This window comes from Dendrobates tinctorius, unplaced genomic scaffold (assembly GCF_039654945.1).
Source record: "Dendrobates tinctorius isolate UK_male_01 unplaced genomic scaffold, ASM3965494v1 ptg000221l, whole genome shotgun sequence".
Classification (NCBI taxonomy): domain Eukaryota; kingdom Metazoa; phylum Chordata; class Amphibia; order Anura; family Dendrobatidae; genus Dendrobates; species Dendrobates tinctorius.
Genome location: NW_027361888.1, coordinates 251,030 through 271,503, shown reverse-complemented (window position 1 = coordinate 271,503; position 20,474 = coordinate 251,030). Strand labels below are relative to the sequence as shown.

The following is a 20,474-nucleotide window of genomic DNA, read 5'->3' as shown; positions in this document are numbered from 1 at the left end:
GTTTGGAGAGAAATGATTCCAGAATAACCCATCTCGGACTATTGGGATATGAACACGCACTTATTAATGGAGCAATCTGTGCCGACTTGTAATAAAGTGTAAAATTAGGGAGGGATAAACCCCCTTCTTTTCTGTGACGGAACATAAATTCTGGGTTGTTTTCCTAGCCAAACAAACTTAGACCTCATAGAGTGTGAATGAGTGATCGTTCTGGCTGGTACCATAATTGGGAGGGACCTAAATAGATATAAGAAGCGAGGCAGTGACACCATTTTTAATGCATGTGTTCTGCCGAGCCAGGATAACTTTGAGGAAGCCCATCTATCCAGGTCCCTCTGGAAGTTTTGGATCAGTGGAGTGTAATTCCACCTAAACAGAGGTGACCTGTTGGCTGTTAAGTTGATACCCAGATATGTTAGATAATGTTCTTTGTGTATAAACCCAAAATGGGAGGCTATATTAGTTTGCTCTTACGAAAATTTACAAATAATGCTTCGGATTTATCAATGTTAATCTTTAACCCTGAGATCTTCTCAAATTCGTGAAGGAGGGAAAACAAGTGAGGGAGTGTAGTGTGGGGACTTATTAATGTTAGCAGGAGATCATCCGCAAAGAGGCTGACTTTATATTGGTCTCCCATATTCTCAGGGCCCAGGATATTCTGATCTCTCCTTATTGCTTCCACAATGGGTTCCATTGCAAGTGCAAAAAGATCCGGAGATAGAGGACAGCCCTGCCTGGTACCCTCTGAATATTAATTGGAGGGGGATGTGGTGACGGGAGTTTTACATAAGCGATAGGGCTATCATATAACAATTGGAGGCACTTTATAAGTTTAGGGGAGAATCCGACTTCCGATAGAACCGTAAAGAGATATGTCCAGGACACCGAATCGAAAGCCCTCTCCATATCTAATGCAAGCAGGAGAAGTCGCTTTCGCTGTAGGTTAGTTGTATGAATAATATTTAACGCTCTCCTAATATTATCTGGGGCCTGTCGCGCTGGTATAAAACCAACCTGATCCCGATGGATGAGGTGAGGGAGGATTTTATTGATCCTGTCAGTCACAATGGATGTAAAGATTTTGAAGTCAATGTATAAGAGGGATATAGGTCTATAATTTGTGGTGAGATGATCTTTCTTAGGATTAGGGATTACGGTTACATGCGCCACGTAGAGCTCAGGGGGCAGCTGTGAGCCATTTAGTAGTGAATTACAGAGGTTTTTATATGTGGTGTCAGCACATCGCTGCATTTTTTATAATATATTGCTGTAAGACCATCCGGCCCCGGGGCCTTTCCTCTTTTTAGTTTTTTGATTGGTGAAACTATTTCCTCCTCAGAGATGTGTAAATGGAGTTGTTGTGCCGCGGACTCAGTCAGGTTAGGTAGATGTAGTGTGTGAAGGAATGACTCCAGTAGTGGGGGGGGTGATTGTGGGGGCGAATACAAACTCTGGGAGTATTCATTATAAGTGCTATACATGACATCGGGGTGGGCTGAGATCTGACCCTTAGGGTCTTTTATAGAGATTATATGCAGTGACTCTCTCATTCTGAGCTTACGAGCGGCATCTTATTAGGCTTATTGGCATGGTGATAAAACGCGGCTTTACTCCAAGTTAGCGCCTCTCCGTTCTGGTGGTGAGAATGGCGTCTAATTGTCATTTCATATCTTGTATTTGTGTAGATAAGTATAGGGGTGAAGAGCGCTGATTGGCCGATTCTACCTTCTGCAGTTTCTCCTCCAGTCTGGGCTGTAATTCAGACCTTTCTTCTTCCTGTCGGCCGCTAACTTAATCACAGAACCGGGAATAGATTTTCTGTGCGCGAGTCACATTGCTCCAAGTGAGGCCTCCTCCGCTGTGTGAGTTTAGGAGAAATTTGTTATATCTTCTCTTATAGCGGTTACATTAGAGATTTGGGCATTTTAGCTCCTGGTGTGGAGTCGATAGCACAATCATATGCCGCCATATAGTAGACGGACGGTAACTGGTGAGAATTCCCTCATGTGTGGGGTCTATTTCCCTCCAGAGAAACCACACGTTACATTCCACACATAACACTGTGTAGAGAAGGCGGCGCGGGGTAATTGTGCCAGTAGTGAGGGGCAAATAATGGCGGGAATGTCACTGACTGAGGAGAAGGCTCCATGGAGGTCTGCACTCCGGAGATCATGTGACCCCTGACTCCTCCCCTCCTGTCACCTCATCACAGGTCCTGTGCACAGAGCAGCCATATATGTGTAGTGCGGCTCTGCAGGTTAGTGGTGGGCAGTCCGGCTCTTCTGGCTCCTTTCCCCACTTTTCTCCCTCCTGTCCATTCATTATAAAGCCTGAGCCTCATTATACAGCTGTACAGGGGTCTAGTGAAGGCTTTTTAGCCCTTTCCTCAGACTGTAGCTCCTGGGAACAGGCCCTCACTCCTGTCCCTTCACTGTAAAGCCTGGCCTCATTATACAGCTGTACAGGGGTCTAGTGAAGGCTTTTTAGCCCTTTCCTCAGACTGTGGCTCCTGGGATCAGGCCCTCACTCCTGTCCCTTCACTATAAAGCCTGGCCTCATTATACAGCTGTACAGGGGTCTAGTGAAGGCTTTTTAGCCCTTTCCTCAGACTGTGGCTCCTGGGATCAGGCCCTCACTCCTGTCCCTTCACTGTAAAGCCTGAGCCTCATTATACAGCTGTACAGGGGTCTAGTGAAGGCTTTTTAGCCCTTTCCTCAGACTGTAGCTCCTGGGCACAGGCCCTCACTCCTGTCCCTTCACTGTAAAGCCTGGGCCTCATTATACAGCTGCACAGGGGTCTAGTGAAGGCTTTTTAGCCCTTTCCTCAGACTGTAGCTCCTGGGAACAGGCCCTCACTCCTGTCCCTTCACTGTAAAGCCTGAGCCTCATTATACTGCTGTACAGGGGTCTAGTGAAGGCTTTTTAGCCCTTTCCTCAGTCTGTAGCTCCTGGGATCAGGCCCTCAGTCCTGTCTCTTCACTATAAAGCCTGGGCCTCATTATACAGCTGTACAGGGGTCTAGTGAAGGCTTTTTAGCCCTTTCCTCAGACTGTAGCTCCTGGGAACAGGCCCTCACTCCTGTCCCTTCAATGTAAAGCCTGAGCCTCATTATACTGCTGTACAGGGGTCTAGTGAAGGCTTTTTAGCCCTTTCCTCAGTCTGTAGCTCCTGGGATCAGGCCCTCAGTCCTGTCTCTTCACTATAAAGCCTGGGCCTCATTATACAGCTGTACAGGGGTCTAGTGAAGGCTTTTTAGCCCTTTCCTCAGACTGTAGCTCCTGGGAACAGGCCCTCACTCCTGTCCCTTCACTATAAAGCCTGGGCCTCATTATACAGCTGTACAGGGGTCTAGTGAAGGCTTTTTAGCCCTTTCCTCAGACTGTAGCTCCTGGGCTCAGGCCCTCACTCCTGTCCCCTCACTATAAAGCCTGGGCCTGATTATACAGCTGTACAGGGGTCTAGTGAAGGCTTTTTAGCCCTTTCCTCAGACTGTAGCTCCTGGGAACAGGCCCCCACTCCTGTCCCCTTACTATAAAGCCTGGGCCTCATTATACAGCTGTACAGGGGTCTAGTGAAGGCTTTTTAGCCCTTTCCTCAGACTGTAGCTCCTGGGCACAGGCCCTCACTCCTGTCCCTTCACTATAAAGCCTGGGCCTCATTATACAGCTGTACAGGGGTCTAGTGAAGGCTTTTTAGCCCTTTCCTCAGACTGTAGCTCCTGGGCACAGGCCCTCACTCCTGTCCCTTCACTATAAAGCCTGGGCCTCATTATACAGCTGTACAGGGGTCTAGTGAAGGCTTTTTAGCCCTTTCCTCAGACTGTCAGACTGTAGCTCCTGGGAACAGGCGCTCACTCCTGTCCCTTCACTATAAAGCCTGGGCCTCATTATACAGCTGTACAGGGGTCTAGAGAAGGCTTTTTAGCCCTTTCCTCAGACTGTAGCTCCTGGGCACAGGCCTTCACTCCTGTCACTTCACTATAAAGCCTGGGCCTCATTATACAGCTGTACAGGGGTCTAGTGAAGGCTTTTTAGCCCTTTCCTCAGACTGTAGCTCCTGGGCACAGGCCTTCACTCCTGTCCCTTCACTATAAAGCCTGGGCCTCATTATACAGCTGCACAGGGGTCTAGTGAAGGCTTTTTAGCCCTTTCCTCAGACTGTAGCTCCTGGGATCAGGCCCTCACTCCTGTCCCTTCACTATAAAGCCTGGGCCTCATTATACAGCTGTACAGGGGTCTAGTGAAGGTTTTTAGCCCTTTTTTCAGACTGTAGCTCCTGGTCACCATGTGATATCACCATAACCCTAACAAGCTACTTAAGGTGTGAAATCTTGGTCAAAATTATCTCAGTACACAAATCTCCAAGGGTGCCCAAAGTTTTGCATCACCCCTTTTTCCTTTTTGCAATTATGAAATTGTAAAAAAAGTCTATATATAAATATTTTTTTATTATTTTTGCCTAAAATACAAAGGCCATGTGTCATCTTAGAGGTTCGGCCTTTTAGAGATCATTTCATCTTCATCTTACTACTGCTCACAATAACAGTCATTTTGACCAGGGGCGCTTACACTTTTACATGCCGCTGTCAATGCTTCATCCTGCTGGTGCTCAATATTTAATAGGGTCTTGCTATTAAACTTAATGAAAAGTTTGGTGAATTTCTTTGAGCTGTTATTACTAGAGATGAGCGAATATCGTCGGAGAAGTTGTTATTGGCTAATATCACTTACCGAATAGCTGCATCGGGACCCCGGATCCCTGGAGCGCTCCCGATAATCAGCTGCATGTGTCGCCCTCCATGCAGGTGCTGTGACTATCACACAGCGCGACACACGCAGCTGATTATCGGGAGCGCTCCAGCACACTAAGTCCTGGACACACTGAGGCCCCTGATCATGTGACCCCTGACTCCTCCCCTCCTGTGACCTCATCACAGGTCCTGTGCACAGAGCAGTCATATACACTCACTGGCCACTTTATTAGGTACACCTGTCCAACTGTGTGTTAAGACTTAATTTCTAATCAGCCAATCACATGGCGGCAACTCAGTGCATTTAGGCATGTAGACATGGTCAAGACAATCTCCTGCAGTTCAAACCGAGCATCAGTATGGGGAAGAAAGGTGATTTGAGTGCCTTTGAACGTGGCATGATTGTTGGTGCCAGAAGGGCTGGTCTGAGTATTTCAGAAACTGCTGATCTACTGGGATTTTCACGCACAACCATCTCTAGGGTTTACAGAGAATGGTCCGAAAAAGAAAAAAAATCCAGTGAGCGGCAGTTCTGTGGCCGGAAATGCCTTGTTAATGCCAGAGGTCAGAGGAGAATGGGCAGACTGGTTCGAGCTGATAGAAAGGCAACAGTGACTCAAATTGCCACCCGTTACAACCAAGGTAGGCAGAAGAGCATCTCTGAACGCACAGTGCGTCGAACTTTGAGGCAGATGGGCTACAGCAGCAGAAGACCACACTGGGTACCACTCCTCTCAGCTAAGAACAGGCATCTGATGGCTACTTTCAGCAGGATAATGCGCCATGTCATAAAGCTCGAATCATCTCAGATTGGTTTCTTGAACATGACAATGAGTTCACTGTACTCAAATGGCCTCCTCAGTCACCAGATCTCAATCCAATAGAGCATCTTTGGGATGTGGTGGAACGGGAGATTCGCATCAGGGATGTGCAGCCGACAAATCTGCGCCAACTGTGTGATGCCATCATGTCAATATGGTCCAAAATCTCTGAGGAATGCTTCCAGCACCTTGTTGAATCTCTGCCACGAAGAATTGAGGCAGTTCTGAAGGCAAAAGGGGGTCCAACCCGTTACTAGCATGGTGTACCTAATAAAGTGGCCAGTGAGTGTATGTGGCGGACACTCGTGGGTCTTCTGCTTTCTGGGCCGGTTCCTCCTATGAGTCCTATTAACCCTTTCGCTCCCTGTATTCTCCTTTCTGACAGGACAATATCTGAATTCGGACAGTGTGACAGGAATTTAAGCAATATGGAAGGAAAAAATGACAATTTTACTTTATTTCCTCACAAAAATGTGACTTTAGCCCCAAAATTGGCAGCGTAACAAATCCTTATTTCCCCACTGTAGTTTGTAGACTCCATATACAGATCCCTTAAGTGCGAAAAGAGCTGAATTCCCCACTTAAGTTATTGCATTTTGGAAATTGCCCCCACTGGGAATTTATCTCCAGGTAAAGGCACAATTGTGTCTCCATGGGGGTTGTGCTCACAGCCCAACATCGTGCGGCCTCCAAAGAAATGCCACCCCACACCATTACTGACCACTGCCAAACCGGTCATGCTGAAGGATGTTGCAGGCAGCAGATCACTCTCCACGGTGTCTCCAGACTCTGTCACGTCTGTCACATGTGCTCAGTGTGAACCTGCTTTCATCTGTGAAGAGCACAGGGCGCCAGTGGAGAATTTGCCAATCCTGGTGTTCTGTGGCAAATTCCAAGCGTCCTGTACAGTGTTGGGCTGTGAGTACAACTCCCATCTGTGGAGGTCGGGCACTCAGACCATCCTAATGGAGTCAGTTTCTAATGGTTTGTGCAGACACATGAACATTTGTGGCCTGCTGAAGATCATTTTGCAGGGCTCTGGCAGTGCTCCTCCTGTTCTTCATAAAGGTGGAGGTAGCGGTCCTGCTGCTGGGTTGATGCCTTCATACGACCCCCTCCACATCTCCTAGTGTACTGGCCTGTCTCCTGGTAGCGCCTCCAGCCTCTGGACACTACGCTGACAGACACAGCAAACTTTCTTGCCACAGCTCACATTGATGTGCCATCCTGGATGAGCTGCACTACCTGAGCCACTTGTGTGGGTTGTAGAGTCCGTCTCATGCTACCACGAGTGTGAAAGCACAACCAACATTCAAAAGTGACCAAAACATCAGCCAGAAGCATTGGCATTGAGATGTGGTCTGTGGTCCCCACCTGCAGAACCACTCCTTTATTGAGGGTGTCTTGATAATTGCCAATAATTTCCATCTGTTGTCTATTCCATTTGCACAGCAGCATGTGAAATTGATTGTCCGTCAGTGTTGCTTCCTAAGTGGACAGTTTGATTTCACAGAAGTTTGATTTACTTGGAGTTATATTCTGTTGTTTAAGTGTTCCCTTTATTTTTTTGAACAGTGTATATAGATAGAGAGATTTTTTTTTCTTTACGTTGGAGGGTCCAATTCCAGCTATTGCTGTGGGATCTGTGATTTCTATCTACTCCACTGTGTACAGGATAATAGAGTATAATAAAGTAGTTATGGACGTGACGTAACTAACATTGTGCAGTGACTCTGCTTTCCATATAGTGACGGATATTTCTTGTTGCTGAAACTGTGATATTTTTCCACTTTAAACCATTTTTAAACCCCTCTGATCAGTGCGATCATACAACATACAAGCCTCTGATGGCTCCGGTGATGCCCTGTACTACTGTAGTGCCGTGTATCATCACTGCCTGTCAGTGTAATACTAACGGCCCCATACACATGAGATCAGAGTTGGCTGAACGGTCATTTGGCAGACGGCGATCTCTCCCGACTCCCCCATACACACAAATATTCCAGCTTTCCTGTGGTCTGTATGAGAGAGTCGCCTCCAGACTCCTCTAGAGGAGGATTATCTACAGGAAGAACAAGCAGATTATCCTCTGAAATTCATGATGCCGGATCCTTCTCTGCCCTGACATCATCTGTCGGGAGGCCCCAAAATACATTATATGGTCGGCCAATCCCCCCGAAATCAGTGCTTTCATGGAACTTTAGCCTAATGTGTATGGGGCGCTATAAGGTAACTTATTGGACGCTGCCTCTGGCCCGGCCTAATAGACCTTCATACATTGCAGCCCAGACCCCATTATTAGGCATGTAAGTATCGGAGTAACTAGGCCGCCCCATACTATCGAGTACTTGGAGGCGGGGGGCATTCAGCCAAACTCTGTCACACCTTCTTAGATGCCATGTTTGCTTTCACAGCAGCAAGTGGTTTTGTTGAAGCCTCATCTGTGCCGTCCCTGCGGTGTACATCTATGTTCTGGGGCACAAAGAGATTAATTTCTTTTTAATAAATGTTCAACATGTTAAAAATTATAAAATGTGTCTTCTGCTTTTTGCTTATTTTTTTCTTCTTACAAGAATTGTTGGAGCCAATTTTCTTTAGAAACATTTTAATATCGGCTTTTTCTGGAGTTTTTCTTGTAATATAGGAAAGCCTAAGGCCAGAAATAAACCCCATAAATCACTGTACATGGAGACTTTGGGATCAGATCATTTCTGTCCACTGTGTTTGTGGAAACAAAAAATCTTTTCTAAAAGCCTCAAACTTCTGTGTGTGACTCAGAGCTGAGATCTAACATGATAGAAGATTCCAGAGCGGGGAAGACAGGAAACCTTCATATAGACGGCCGGTGGGGATGGAGTCAGTGACCGACTCTGGCCAAATCTGTCTCTAGAGCCACAGTAGAAGATGAAGATGTCGTCCTCATCATGAAGGAGTTATTTCTCATGTCGCGTGTAATGAATATCTCCTGCAGTATTGCTAATGCCGATTCCAGTGTCGGTAATGAGACGAGAATTAGCGTTATGGAAGATGAGTCTATGAGGAACGTGTTCAGCTGCCGACTCCGAGGAGGAAACTGCTTGTTGTCTGTGGTCTAAATATATAGGTTTTATTAGTAGATGTCAGGGGAGAAAACTAAACCCTGTAAGATAATAAATCTCCTCCTATGTTTCCCTTATTATCTCCAGTAATTGTATTATTACACAGGATTCTTATGATGTTACATCGGATCATCTTCTTCTCATTCAGGTCTCTGCAATATCGGATCCTCTCAGTGAAGATCTTCTACAAAAGAAAATTTTCCTGATTTACCCATCAAGGATGGATATGGACAGAGACAAGATGGCGGAGAGGATGTTACACCTCACCCTAGAGATCCTCTTCCGTCTCACTGGAGAGGTGAGAGATTCTGATGATGTCACATTACATCATTCTTATCTATGGGAATAACAGATGGACAGAACTGGAGAGGTGAGGACACTGGAAATGTCTGTAGTGAGGTTTATTAATGTGTCTCTCCATAACCAGGATTACACAGTGGTGAAGAAGACCTCTAGTGATCGCTGTCAGGAGCCTGTGTCTGAGGGATGGGGAAGACCCCTGAGCCCAATCACGGGGCCTCCACCTCACCCCCTGATCCATGAGGACATCAATGAACAGAAGATCCTAGAAGTCCTCTGCAAGATGACTGAGCTTCTGACTGGAGAGGTGACATTGCTGGGAATGCTGGGACATTACACAGTAAAACTATGAAGGGATCGGGGGATGACGGTATCATTGTATGTGTCAGGTTCCTATAAGGTGTCAGGATGTCGCTGTCTATTTCTCCATGGAGGAGTGGGAGTATTTAGAAGAACACAAAGATCTGTACAAGAACGTGATAATGTAGGTTCCCCAGCCCCTCACATCACCAGGTAATAGACAGGACTAAATACACACGGCCTATAATTATCTGTATGTAGAGAATGAATTCAGTCCCTGTATGTGTTTCCTCCAGATCTATCCAGTAAGAGGACAACACCAGAGAGATGTCCCCGTCCTCTTCTTCCACAGGACTGTAACCAAGAAGATCCCAGTGCTCCTCAGGATCATCAGGTAGATGGAGAGAAGGTGTCAGGAGATCTCCCCTATGATGTGTAGATGGCTGTGAAGGTCTTGTGCTCAGTCTTGTTTTATCCACCAGTATTATATGTTTTACACTGCGTTCCAAATTATTATGCAAATTGGATTTAAGTGTCATAAAGATGTAATTTTTTGTTTTTCAAATAAACTCATAGATGGTATTGTGTATCAGGGCTCTTTGGATCACTGAAATCAATCTCAAATTCCTGTGATAATTAGTTTACCAGGTGAGCCCAATTAAAGGAAAACTACTTAAGAATGATGTTCCACATTATTAAGCAGGGCACAGGTTTCAAGGAATTTAGGAAAGAAAAAGGACCCCTCTGCTGCTGAAAAGCATCAAATAGTGCAATGCCTTGGTCAAGAGATGAAAACATTAGATATTTCCCAAAAATTTAAACGTGACCATCGTACTGTTAAGAGATTTGTGGTTGATTGTGAGCACAGACATGTTTGTGCTGATAAAGGCAGAATGAGGAAGGTTTCTGCCAGGCAAGTTCATCGGATTAAGAGAGCAGCTGCTAAAAAGCCATTACAAACCAGCAAACAGATATTTAAAGCTGCTGGTGCCTCTGGAGTCCCTCGAACCTCATGGTGTAGGATCCTTCAAAGGCTTGCTGTGGTGCATAAACCTACTATTCGGCCACCCCTAAAAAGTGTTCACAAGCAGAAATTGTAGCAGTGGGTCCAGACATACATGAAGACTATTTTTCATACAGTCTTGTTTACTGATGAGTGTCGAGCAACCCTGGATGGTCCAGATGGATGGTTGGTGGATGGCCACTATGTCCCAACAAGGCTGCGACTTCAGCAAAGAGGAGGAGGAGTCATGTTTTGGGCCGGAATCATGGGGAAACAGCTGGTAGGGCCCTTTAAGGTTCCTGAAGGTGTGAAAATAACCTCTGCAAAGTATATAGAGTTTCTGACTGACAGCTGTCTTCCATGGTATAAAAAGCAGAAATGTGCCTTCAGGAGCAAAATCCTCTTCATGCATGACACTGCACCATCTCATGCTGCAAAGAATACCTCTGAGTCATTGACTGCTATAGGCATAAAAGGAGATAAACTCATGGTGTGGCCACCATCTTTCCCTGACCTCAACCCTATAGAGAACCTTTGGAGTATCATCAAGCAAAAGATCTATGAGGGAGGCAGTTCACATCAAAACAGCAGCTCTGGGAGGCTATTCTGACTTCATGCAAAGAAATCCAAGCAGAACATCTCCAAAAACTCCCAAGTTCAATGGATGCAAGAATTGTGAAGGTGATGTCAAAGAAGGGTTCCTATGATAGCATGTAACTTGGCCTGTTAGGATGTTTTAGAGTTAAATAGCTTTTTTGTTCAGTGAATGTGACCTCCTAATGCTGCAAATTCCACAAATGAACATTTTCAGTTCTTTAAAACAGATCAAATGTTTAGAAATTCTACTGTGCCTAATAATTTGGAACACTGCAATTTGAGTTTTTATTCATTTTGAAGATTATACTGTTATCATTGGGAGGTTTCTTCAATAAAATTTGATGTATACTCTAACGGGTGATGACTTTTCTTAGACTGACTGTCATTTGTACCGACTATTTAGGAAAATCATAGAAAAATAATTTGGAACACAGTGTATACTTATGTCAAATGAGAACGGTGGAGATGGCAGGATTAGAGCTGATCATAGATGGGACTTCTCCATCTGTTGGTGACTTTTACAATATTTGTTTCAGGGTGAAGATCTGACCCATATTAATACTACAGAGACATATGTGAGAGAAGATGAGTGGTGTAAAGAGGAGATTCCCACATATGACTACTCAGGTGAGTACAGAGAAGTCTCAGATTCCTCTCAGTCACCGGCTGTGGCTGCTTTATCGGTGGTGTAGTCCGGCCGTATTACCATGATCACCATTTTGCCTCTAGATCACAACATTCTCCTCCACCCAAAACTGTTCAAATGACTTTGGGCATTGAAAGCCCTTTTCTATAGACCATACGACTTGGAGGATCCACCTACCCCCTGGGATTAGGAGACACTGACCGTTACCTGCACAGTTCTGTAAACTACAGTCAAATGACAGCGTACGTAGAATGTGCTGACAGGTTAGAAACTCACTTGAAGAAAAATATTATGCTGGGCCTGTAAGAGAAAGCGGAGGGTAATGATGCTGTTGGCTTCCTAGATCCCTGAGATCTTATCGGATGAATCTTATCTCCCTTCTGTGCTGCTGAATGTCTCATGGTCCCTACAAGACCAGGTCCAGTCTTTCTGGCCAAACTTCCCTTTTATGAGCGACAACAGTAAATGTGCAGTGAGGCCGAGTGTGAATTTCTGTAGAATAACAGCAGAGTTTCCCTTTATCCTGACTTTTCAATTTGTGTTAAAACTACCATATTTTTCGGACTATAAGACACACTTTTTTCCTTCAAAAATCTGGAGGAAAATGGGGGGTGCGTCTTATAGTCCGGATGTACTGGCTCTGGCTGTGGTGGGGAGGTGGGGGAATGGCATCGGCGGAGCAGCGGGTCACACGAGGCTGGAGCCGGTGGCTGCGGCTAACTCCTGTTCTTGCTGCTAAAGAGAAATGAATATTCACTGCATTCCACTCCCATGGGCTTGGAGGGCAATGAATATTCATTTCTCTTTAATAATAGTATCTTGATATGATTAGCCTCCAACCCCAGTCCTGGTATGCATGGCCCCATCCTTATAATTGGCCCACACCCCCATCCCCATTCCCATCCTGGTATGCATGGCCCCTTCAGAAAACATTAAAAAACAAACCATTGAACTTACCTACCCCGCGCTCCCTCGCAGCGTCCTGCTCCAGTGCCAGCAACTGCTATATGCTTGTAAGCAGCGCATGGCAGGGACGTCATGTGCTGCTCACAAGCAGAGCACAGCTGCCAGGACTATGTACTCAAAGGGCAGTGAGTATTCATTGCTCTTCAGTAGCGCGCAGTGTCAGCCACCGGCTTCCTGCTGCTACCGGCGGTCTCGTGTGCCGCTACTTAAGAGAAATGAATATTTGTGAATACTCACTGTTATCAGCGCTGCTTACAAGCATAAAGCAGTTGCTGGCACCGGAGCAGGACGCTGCAAGGGAGCGCCGGGTAGGTAAGTGTAATGTTTTTTTTTTTATGTTTTCTGTTGGGGCCATGCATACCAGGATAGGAATGTGGGTGGGGGCCACTTATAAGGATGGGCCCCTGCATACCAGGATGAGATGGGGGCCCTGCATACCAGGACGACATGGGGCCATGCATACCAGGATGAGATGGGGGCCCTGAATACCAGGATAGGGATGGGACCATGCATACCAGGATAGGGATGGGACCATCCATACTAGGATGAGATGGGGACCCTGCATACCAGGGTAGGGATGGGGCCATGCATACCAGGATAAGGATGAGGTGGCCATGCATACCAGGATAGGGATGAGGGGGCCATGCATACCAGGATAAGGATGAGGTGGCCATGCATGCCAGGATAGGGATGAGGAGACCATGTGTATCAGAATGGGTAAGAGGGGGCCATGCATACCAGGATGGGGATGAGGTCATGCATACCAGGGTAGGGATGAGGGGGCCATGTGTATCAGAATGGGGAGGAGGGGGCCATGCATACCAGGATCGGGATGGGGCCCTGCATACCAGGATAGGGGATATTAAGTACAGAATTGACCACATTTTTTGGTTCAATTTTTTTTCCTAATTTCCTCTAAAACCTAGGTGCGTCTTATGGTCCAAAAAATACAGTAATTTCAAGGAGGATTGTGATAATCTCCAGGACAAACATTACACCTGTGCCATGATATATCTCTAAGCTGTGCGTGGCTGATGGCTGTAATATACATTTATTCCCGCCTGCAGGAGATGTGCTGGCTCCAGCCCTGGTGTCATGGATTTACTAATGGCTTATGACAGGTCACTGACCCCTCACTGACCTGCCCCCATTATTACATAATGCATATAATAGCATTGATATTATTGGTGATAATGCCTATAATATTGTGGCTATTGTGAGGCTTAGAAAAAAATTACATCCAGCAAAGTGTCACCGGCGATGGCAGCGCCTGCACAGTAGCGTCTATAAGCAAGAGATAGAGGCTACTGGACAGGCGCCGCTGGTGACATTTTGCTGGATGTAATTTTTTTTCTAAGCCTCACAATAGCCCCAATATTATAGGCATTATCACCAATAATATCAACACTATTATATGCATTATGTAATAATGGGGGGCAGGTCAGTGAGGGGTCAGCGACCTGTCATAAGCCAATACAGATGAATATGTAAGCAGCACACCTCATAAAGCCCCGCCCACAGGCCGCCACAGCCCCACCCCAGAGCACGAGAAACTCATTAATGGAAAGCTACTAATAAAGATTTCATCGCCAGGTATCAAAGTAAGACACCTATCCATAACTAATCCTATAGTTATATGATAAATAAAGATGCAGCCAGAATAAAGTCTTTTATTAGAAATAAAACAAAACGCAGGGCAAGTGGGAAGAGTCGGGCAAAGCACCAGAATTGGCACCTCTAATAGATGTGCCTTTTTTGGGCAGCTGCAGGCTGCTATTTTTAGGCTGGGGGGTCAATATCCATGGCCCATTACAACCCTGAGAATACCAGCCCCCAACTGTCAGCTTTCGCAAGGCTGGTTGTCAGAAATGGGGAGGACTCCATGCCATGTTTATAAATTATTTCTTTATATAATTAAAAAAACAGTGTGAGGACCCCTCTATTCTTGATAACCAGCCTTGCTGAAGCTGACAGATGAGGGTTACAGCCCCCAGTTGTGAGTTTTGCCAGACTGGTTATAGAAAATACAGGGGAACCCACACCGTTTTTTTCATTCATTTATTTAGTTATAACGCAGGCAGTGGGTGAGGAATACTCCCATCATCCGCTCCTGCTGTCACTGTTCTTGGCAGCAGCAGGTGTAGGTTGATGGGAGTAATAGTCCCAAACGCCCGCACCTACTATCATCATTCTCACTTTAATATAACTCTCATCATTCTCCCTGCCGGCAGAGTAGAGGAGAATGATGAGAGCGTCTTCAGCACCTGCCACCGGGGAACAGCGATTAATGTATCGCTTCATCCCTGCCGGCCGTCCATGTGGTACGGATGCTGACATAGTTGTCACACGTGTGCTACAAGTAATACACACATGGACATCTCCGGTACCGGAAATATCAGGACGTGTGAAACCGGCCTTATACACAGTTCTCTTTAAATGACTAATATTTCTTCTTGAAACTCATCTGACAGAAAATATTGGACCTTAAGATAGTATAGATTGTGAAGTCTCCGAGACCCATACTCTAATTACACCAGAGAGGTTTCACCACTAGTTACTCATTTATTACTGACGAAGACTGTGGAGTTTGATCATTTCAGTAGTTCCTAATCAGGCCCCATTATTAATATTCGTCGTGTGTCACTTTATGTGGTGGTAAGTTTGGAATTCTTCACAAAGGATAATAGAAAACAAATGGATCTTACAAATTATTTTCCAGCTTCGCACTATACCCTATATACGATTGTACACTACTGTCTGGGCACATGGCAGTGTTCAGAAGGGAAGGAGCGCCATTTAGCTATTTTAATGCAGATCTAGCTGGAATAGTTTGCAGACACAATGTATTGGGAGCACTGTTCGTGGTCAACTGGCAGCTCAAAAGATGTCCTCCATGAACATGCTTGGCTCTATTTTCTCTGCTCTCCATATCCCAAGGATTGCCTTGCTCATCGCCCTTTAACACAATTACATGGATATGGACTTATACAGGGACCCCTAGGCTTGGCCCATGGTGTTACCTGCTATTCTGTGGTGTTAGATGGCGAGAAGAATAGTCAGGTAGCTGGGTCAGAACCAGAAGGACACAATACAGAATCAGAAGACACAAGAGTAGTCAGTAAACGGGCCACGGTCACAGCAGGAAACAAATACACAAGCCACAAGCTGAGCACAGAGGACTGAACCAGAGGAGAACAGCGCTGTATCTGGCAGATTCCGGCCATGTGCTTTGCGCTTTAGTAGGGTGTGGTACTTTCCAATTGGCTGAAGTAGGGAGCAGATTACTCCAGCTGGACAGCAGGAACAGATCCCAGATGAGATTGGACACACCATATGCAGAAGCCCTAATATACTGTAACTAAATGACAGAAAATCCAGAACAAACAGTCAAAATCCCTATAAAGTGATTCCATTTTATTAATTAATTCACTGAGGGTTATAATCCTTAGGAGGAGTGAATATTTTGACTCCACAGCCACTTTCTGGAAATTAACACACAGTGGATGTTGGAGAGTGAAAATTACACATTTGTCATTTTATTACCCAGCACATAGTGCCCTGTTGTGAGTTCATTTTCCCCTTCACCACTGAGGCCCGATGAACTCTCTCTTCTGGTAAAGAAAGGTAGTGAGCCTGATTATCAAACACCTGAGCCTAATGATGATGACTGGCTGAGTGGAGTTACTGACTGTATATAAGGCTGCCAACGCCCTTCTGCCCTGTGGGTGATTTCTCTGTGGGATCCTTGGAGACCAGTCTGAATTCCTGCTCTTCTAAAGCTAAGTTTTCTGCTCAGCTTTTTGCATTTGTGCTTTGACTTTGTTTTGCTTTGTTTTTCTGGATTTCTGCCATTCCCAGCTGGGGTGAGCTGAATTCCTTTAGCTCTGTCTTCTGAAAATACCTGAGTGCTGATATAGTTGTTGAAGCCTAGCTGCTTCAGGGTCTTTTTCCATATCAGCTTGTTGGCTTATGTCTTTGATAGGGTTTTGGCAGATTGCAGACAGCAACCTTCCTTTCCTGTCCTGTGTAGTTAGCTTGGGCCCCATCATTTGCTCAGCCTATCTTTCTATCTGTGTGAGTGTTTTTTCATCTTGCTTCACCGTCATTATATGTTGGGGGCTGCCTTTTACTTTGGGGTCTGCTCTGGGGCAGTTTAGATTTCCTTTTCTGTCTTTAGGCTATTTAGCTCTCCGGCTGTGATCGAGGGGTCTAGGGCACCATAGGAACCCCCCACGGCTACTGCTAGTTGTGTTGATAGGTTCAGGGGTCTGCAATCTGATAGTTGCCAACTTCTCTGGTTTTCTGGACGTAGCTTCTATTTTTGTGTCTGCCTCCTACGGTGACTCGTTCATAACAGTGCCCAGATTGTGCTCCAGGAGACACACACCACAAATTAAGTGGGTTCTTCTCACTATAATATTGCTAAATACAGGGATCCTAAATGTTGTTTGCGCACACTGCAAGACTCCGAAGTGAGAGCGGATTTTGCTGGATTTGTTTATGGAAACCTTGTTGCTTTTCAACAGCCTTTGAGCCACTAATAGTGTGGGAACCTCTGTTTTTCCATTGACAGATGATGGACCTGAGTGGGGACTTGTTTTTTTGTGAGATGAGAATTGGTATTATTTTCACCTACATAACATTGGTTTCTTTTTATTTGATATTTGGAAGGCAGAATGAACCAACAGTTGAACACCGCACACTACTGGCTCATCCAACAAGGTTTTCTATTAGACTGTGAACTGTCATTGTCTTGGGAAATAATTAAAGCTTTTACATAGCTTGCCATTTTTATGGACAATTTAAGTAGAAATGTTCAAAAATATAAAACTCAAGGATATTTTATTAAAAAATAATTGTTTTTATCTTAGCAGATGACTGTAACAGGAGATCAGAGGGACAGCTGACATCTTTAATTTTTAAATCTGATGCTCTTGAGATCCTACAAGATACAACTGAAGTGAATGCTATTACTCCAGATATATCATCATCCATTCACAGCAATCTGTCATCTGATCCTATGAAACAGGTCCCATCTTCTGATTCATTACCGATTACTAAGGAAAATCAAAGTCACAAAAGAGGCATTAAAAAACAAACTGCTCCTAAAGCAAAGAAGTCATATTCATGTTCAGAATGTGGGAAATGTTTTGCGCAGAAATCAAGTTTTGTTATCCACCAGAGAACTCACACAGGGGAGAAGCCTTTTTCCTGTTCAGAATGTGGGAAATGTTTTAACAATAAATCCGATTGTGTTAATCACCAGAGAATCCACACAGGGGAGAAGCCTTTTTCCTGTTCAGAATGTGGGAACCGTTTTAACACTAAATCAGATTGTGTTACGCACCAGAGAATCCACACAGGGGAGAAGCCTTTTTCATGTTTAGAATGTGGGAAATGTTTTAACCGGAAATCACAATTGGTTAATCACCAGAGAATTCACACAGGGGAGAAGCCTTTTTCCTGTTCAGAATGTGGGAAATGTTTTAGGAATAAATCAGATTGTGTTATGCACCAGAGAACTCACACAGGGGAGAAGCCTTTTTCATGTTCAGAATGTGGGAAATGTTTTGCACATAAATCACATTTTGTTACCCATCAAAGAATTCACACAGGGGAGAAACCCTTTTCTTGTTCAGAATGTGGGAAATATTTTGCACAGAAAGCACATTTTGTTGTCCACCAGAGAATTCACACAGGAGAGAAGCCTTTTCCCTGTTCAGAATGTGGGAAATGTTTTAACACTAAATCAGATTGTTTTAAGCACCAGAGAATCCACACAGGAGTGAATCCTTTTGCATGTTCAGAATGCGGGAAATGTTTTAACACTAAATCAAATTGTGTGAAGCACTAGAGAACTCACACAGGGGAGAAGCCTTTTTCATGTTTAAAATGTGGGAAATATTTTAACCAGAAAGCGCTTCTTGAACGCCATCAGAGCAGTCACACAGAGGAGAAGCCATTTTTATTTTCTTAATGTGGGAAATATTTTACTTGGAAATCAACTGTTAATAAACATCAGAGATGTCACATAGGGGAGAAGCCTTTTTTATGTTCATAATGTTGGAATAGTTTTAAGCAAAAATGAATCTTCTTAAATGGGTTGTCTCTTGTCATTCCTCATGTTTGCTGATAAAAGGATAAAACTAAACCTTATTAATTGCAAATGTAAAACTATACCCATAATTCACCCCTTGAAGGTTAGTCGGAAAGTGACTAATAGAAAGAACATGTACCCCACAGTTCAGTATATAGGGTGAGGTGACGTATACACACTCACTCTCCAAGCCTCTCATTTCTATGGGTTTCATCATCCTCACCAATGGCGACTCATCAGGGGACTATTTAATATTGACCTATATTCAAGCGAGACTAAACGAAAAAAAAAAAAAACTAAAATCATGTATCATGTTATTCAAAACAGTCAGAAAACTAGTCACATATTGGCAGATCCCAAACATCAAACTATATACTTCGGACGTGTATAAGCCACTTCAGTGTCTGGAATAGATAGTATGAATTTGACTTTACCAAATGGCTGCAATGAAGCAAAGAGTGAAAAATTTAAAGGCGTCTGAATACTTTCCATACCCACTGTATCAGTAAAAATAACTCCTCTTTATTAGGTTAAGTATAAAAGAATTGCGCCATTTTCCGATACCCGTCGTGTCTCCATTTTTCATGATCTTGGGTTGGGTGAAGGCTTATTTTTTGTGTGCCGAGCTGACGTTATTAATGGATACCATTTTGGTGCAGATACGATCTTTTGATCATCCTTTATTGCATTTCAATGCAATGTTGTGGCGACCAAAAAAAGTAATTCTAGCGTTTTGACCTTTTTTCTCGTTACGCCGTTTAGCGATCGGGTTAATTCTTTTTTATATTGATAGATCGGGCGATTCTGAACGCCGCTATAACAAATATGTGTATGTTTGATTTTTTTATTGTTTTATTTTGAAAGGGGCGAAAGGGAGGTAATTTGAACTTTGATTTTTTTTAATATTTTTAAAAACATTTCTTTTTTTACTTTTGGCATTGTGAAGACATACAGCATTGTATCTTAATTAACCAGATGACTATTTTTTAGCAACAAAGAATAATAGAATGTTATCTGTATGTTGGCTTTAAATGTAAGTGTTGATTTCTGGTTGGTCAAGAAAACAGACTTTTGTTTGTGTAAGCCGGTAATATTGACTTTTATTGTGCCCTTATCCTTGATCACTACTGATGTTTGCTGATATGCTAATTATGCATTGTGTTATGGAGCCAGTTTGTTGACTTCTAAAGCAGAGAGGGAAAAACTATGCAAAGAGTTTAAATAATCAAGTAATTATATAATAATCTCATCTCCATTCTTACCCTTTATGTAAATACTGAATGAGGGACACTTGTTAAGTCTAAAAATAGGTTACAGGCCTCTGTATAAAAAGACTGAGAGAAAGAAACAGAGAGATTCTGCCAAGACATCTATACATCCAAAGGACAAGAGACAGGACGGCAGCCACAACATCATCACAAGGGACACGGATCTATCATTCTATAGGAAACAACCTAGGGGTTTTCAGCCTCGGTTGGAAGAATACAGATCTGCTCCATTGACCATTGCTGAACCATGGATACTTTTGCAGAAGCGAGATTGTGATCTTTGGATCAACTGGTCTTGTATGGACTGTCATCTTCCTACACTTGTCTGTTATGATTGAGTCACCGTAGGAGGCAAAAACAGAAATGCTAGCTAAGTCCAGAAAACCAGAGAAGTTGGCAACTATCAGATTGCAGACCCCTGAACCTATCAACACAACTAGCAGTAGCCGTGGGGGGTTCCTACGATGACCTAGACCCCTCGTTCACAGCCGGAGAGATACATAGGCCTAAAGAAGGAAAGGGGAAATCTAACTGCCCCAGAGCAAACCCCAAAGCAATAGGCAGCCCCCCACATATAATGACGGTGAAGCAAGATGAAAACACTTACACAGACAGAAAGACAGGC

The 20,474-nt window shown here is 44.3% G+C and overlaps 2 protein-coding genes across 2 annotated transcripts in view; both read left to right on the top strand.

Annotated features, from left to right (window-relative positions):
• The window catches only part of LOC141058931 (uncharacterized), a 95,316-nt gene extending 76,730 nt beyond the window's left edge, over window positions 1–18,586 (top strand). The window contains 1 exon segment of the mRNA XM_073555145.1: window positions 17,620–18,586. Coding sequence (XP_073411246.1) covers window positions 17,620–18,338 — 719 coding nt within the window. The 3' untranslated portion in view covers window positions 18,339–18,586.
• LOC141058942 (gastrula zinc finger protein XlCGF66.1-like) lies at window positions 8,824–9,656 on the top strand. Its single transcript, XM_073555154.1, has 4 exons — window positions 8,824–8,970; window positions 9,100–9,279; window positions 9,362–9,485; window positions 9,569–9,656. Exons 1-3 carry the CDS (start codon window positions 8,893–8,895, stop codon window positions 9,458–9,460), a joined length of 357 nt encoding a protein of 118 aa, XP_073411255.1. The 5' UTR covers window positions 8,824–8,892; the 3' UTR covers window positions 9,461–9,485; window positions 9,569–9,656.
• Window positions 18,587–20,474: the final 1,888 nt, after the last annotated feature.

Bases quoted from the DNA above. Each gene is read 5' to 3' on its own strand.
- LOC141058942 (XM_073555154.1), top strand. From the start codon at position 8,893: ATGGATATGGACAGAGACAAGATGGCGGAGAGGATGTTACACCTCACC. The intron at 8,971-9,099 runs GTGAGAGATTCT...CTCCATAACCAG, and splicing joins TCTTCCGTCTCACTGGAGAG to GATTACACAGTGGTGAAGAA. The intron at 9,280-9,361 runs GTGACATTGCTG...TGTATGTGTCAG, and splicing joins CTGAGCTTCTGACTGGAGAG to GTTCCTATAAGGTGTCAGGA.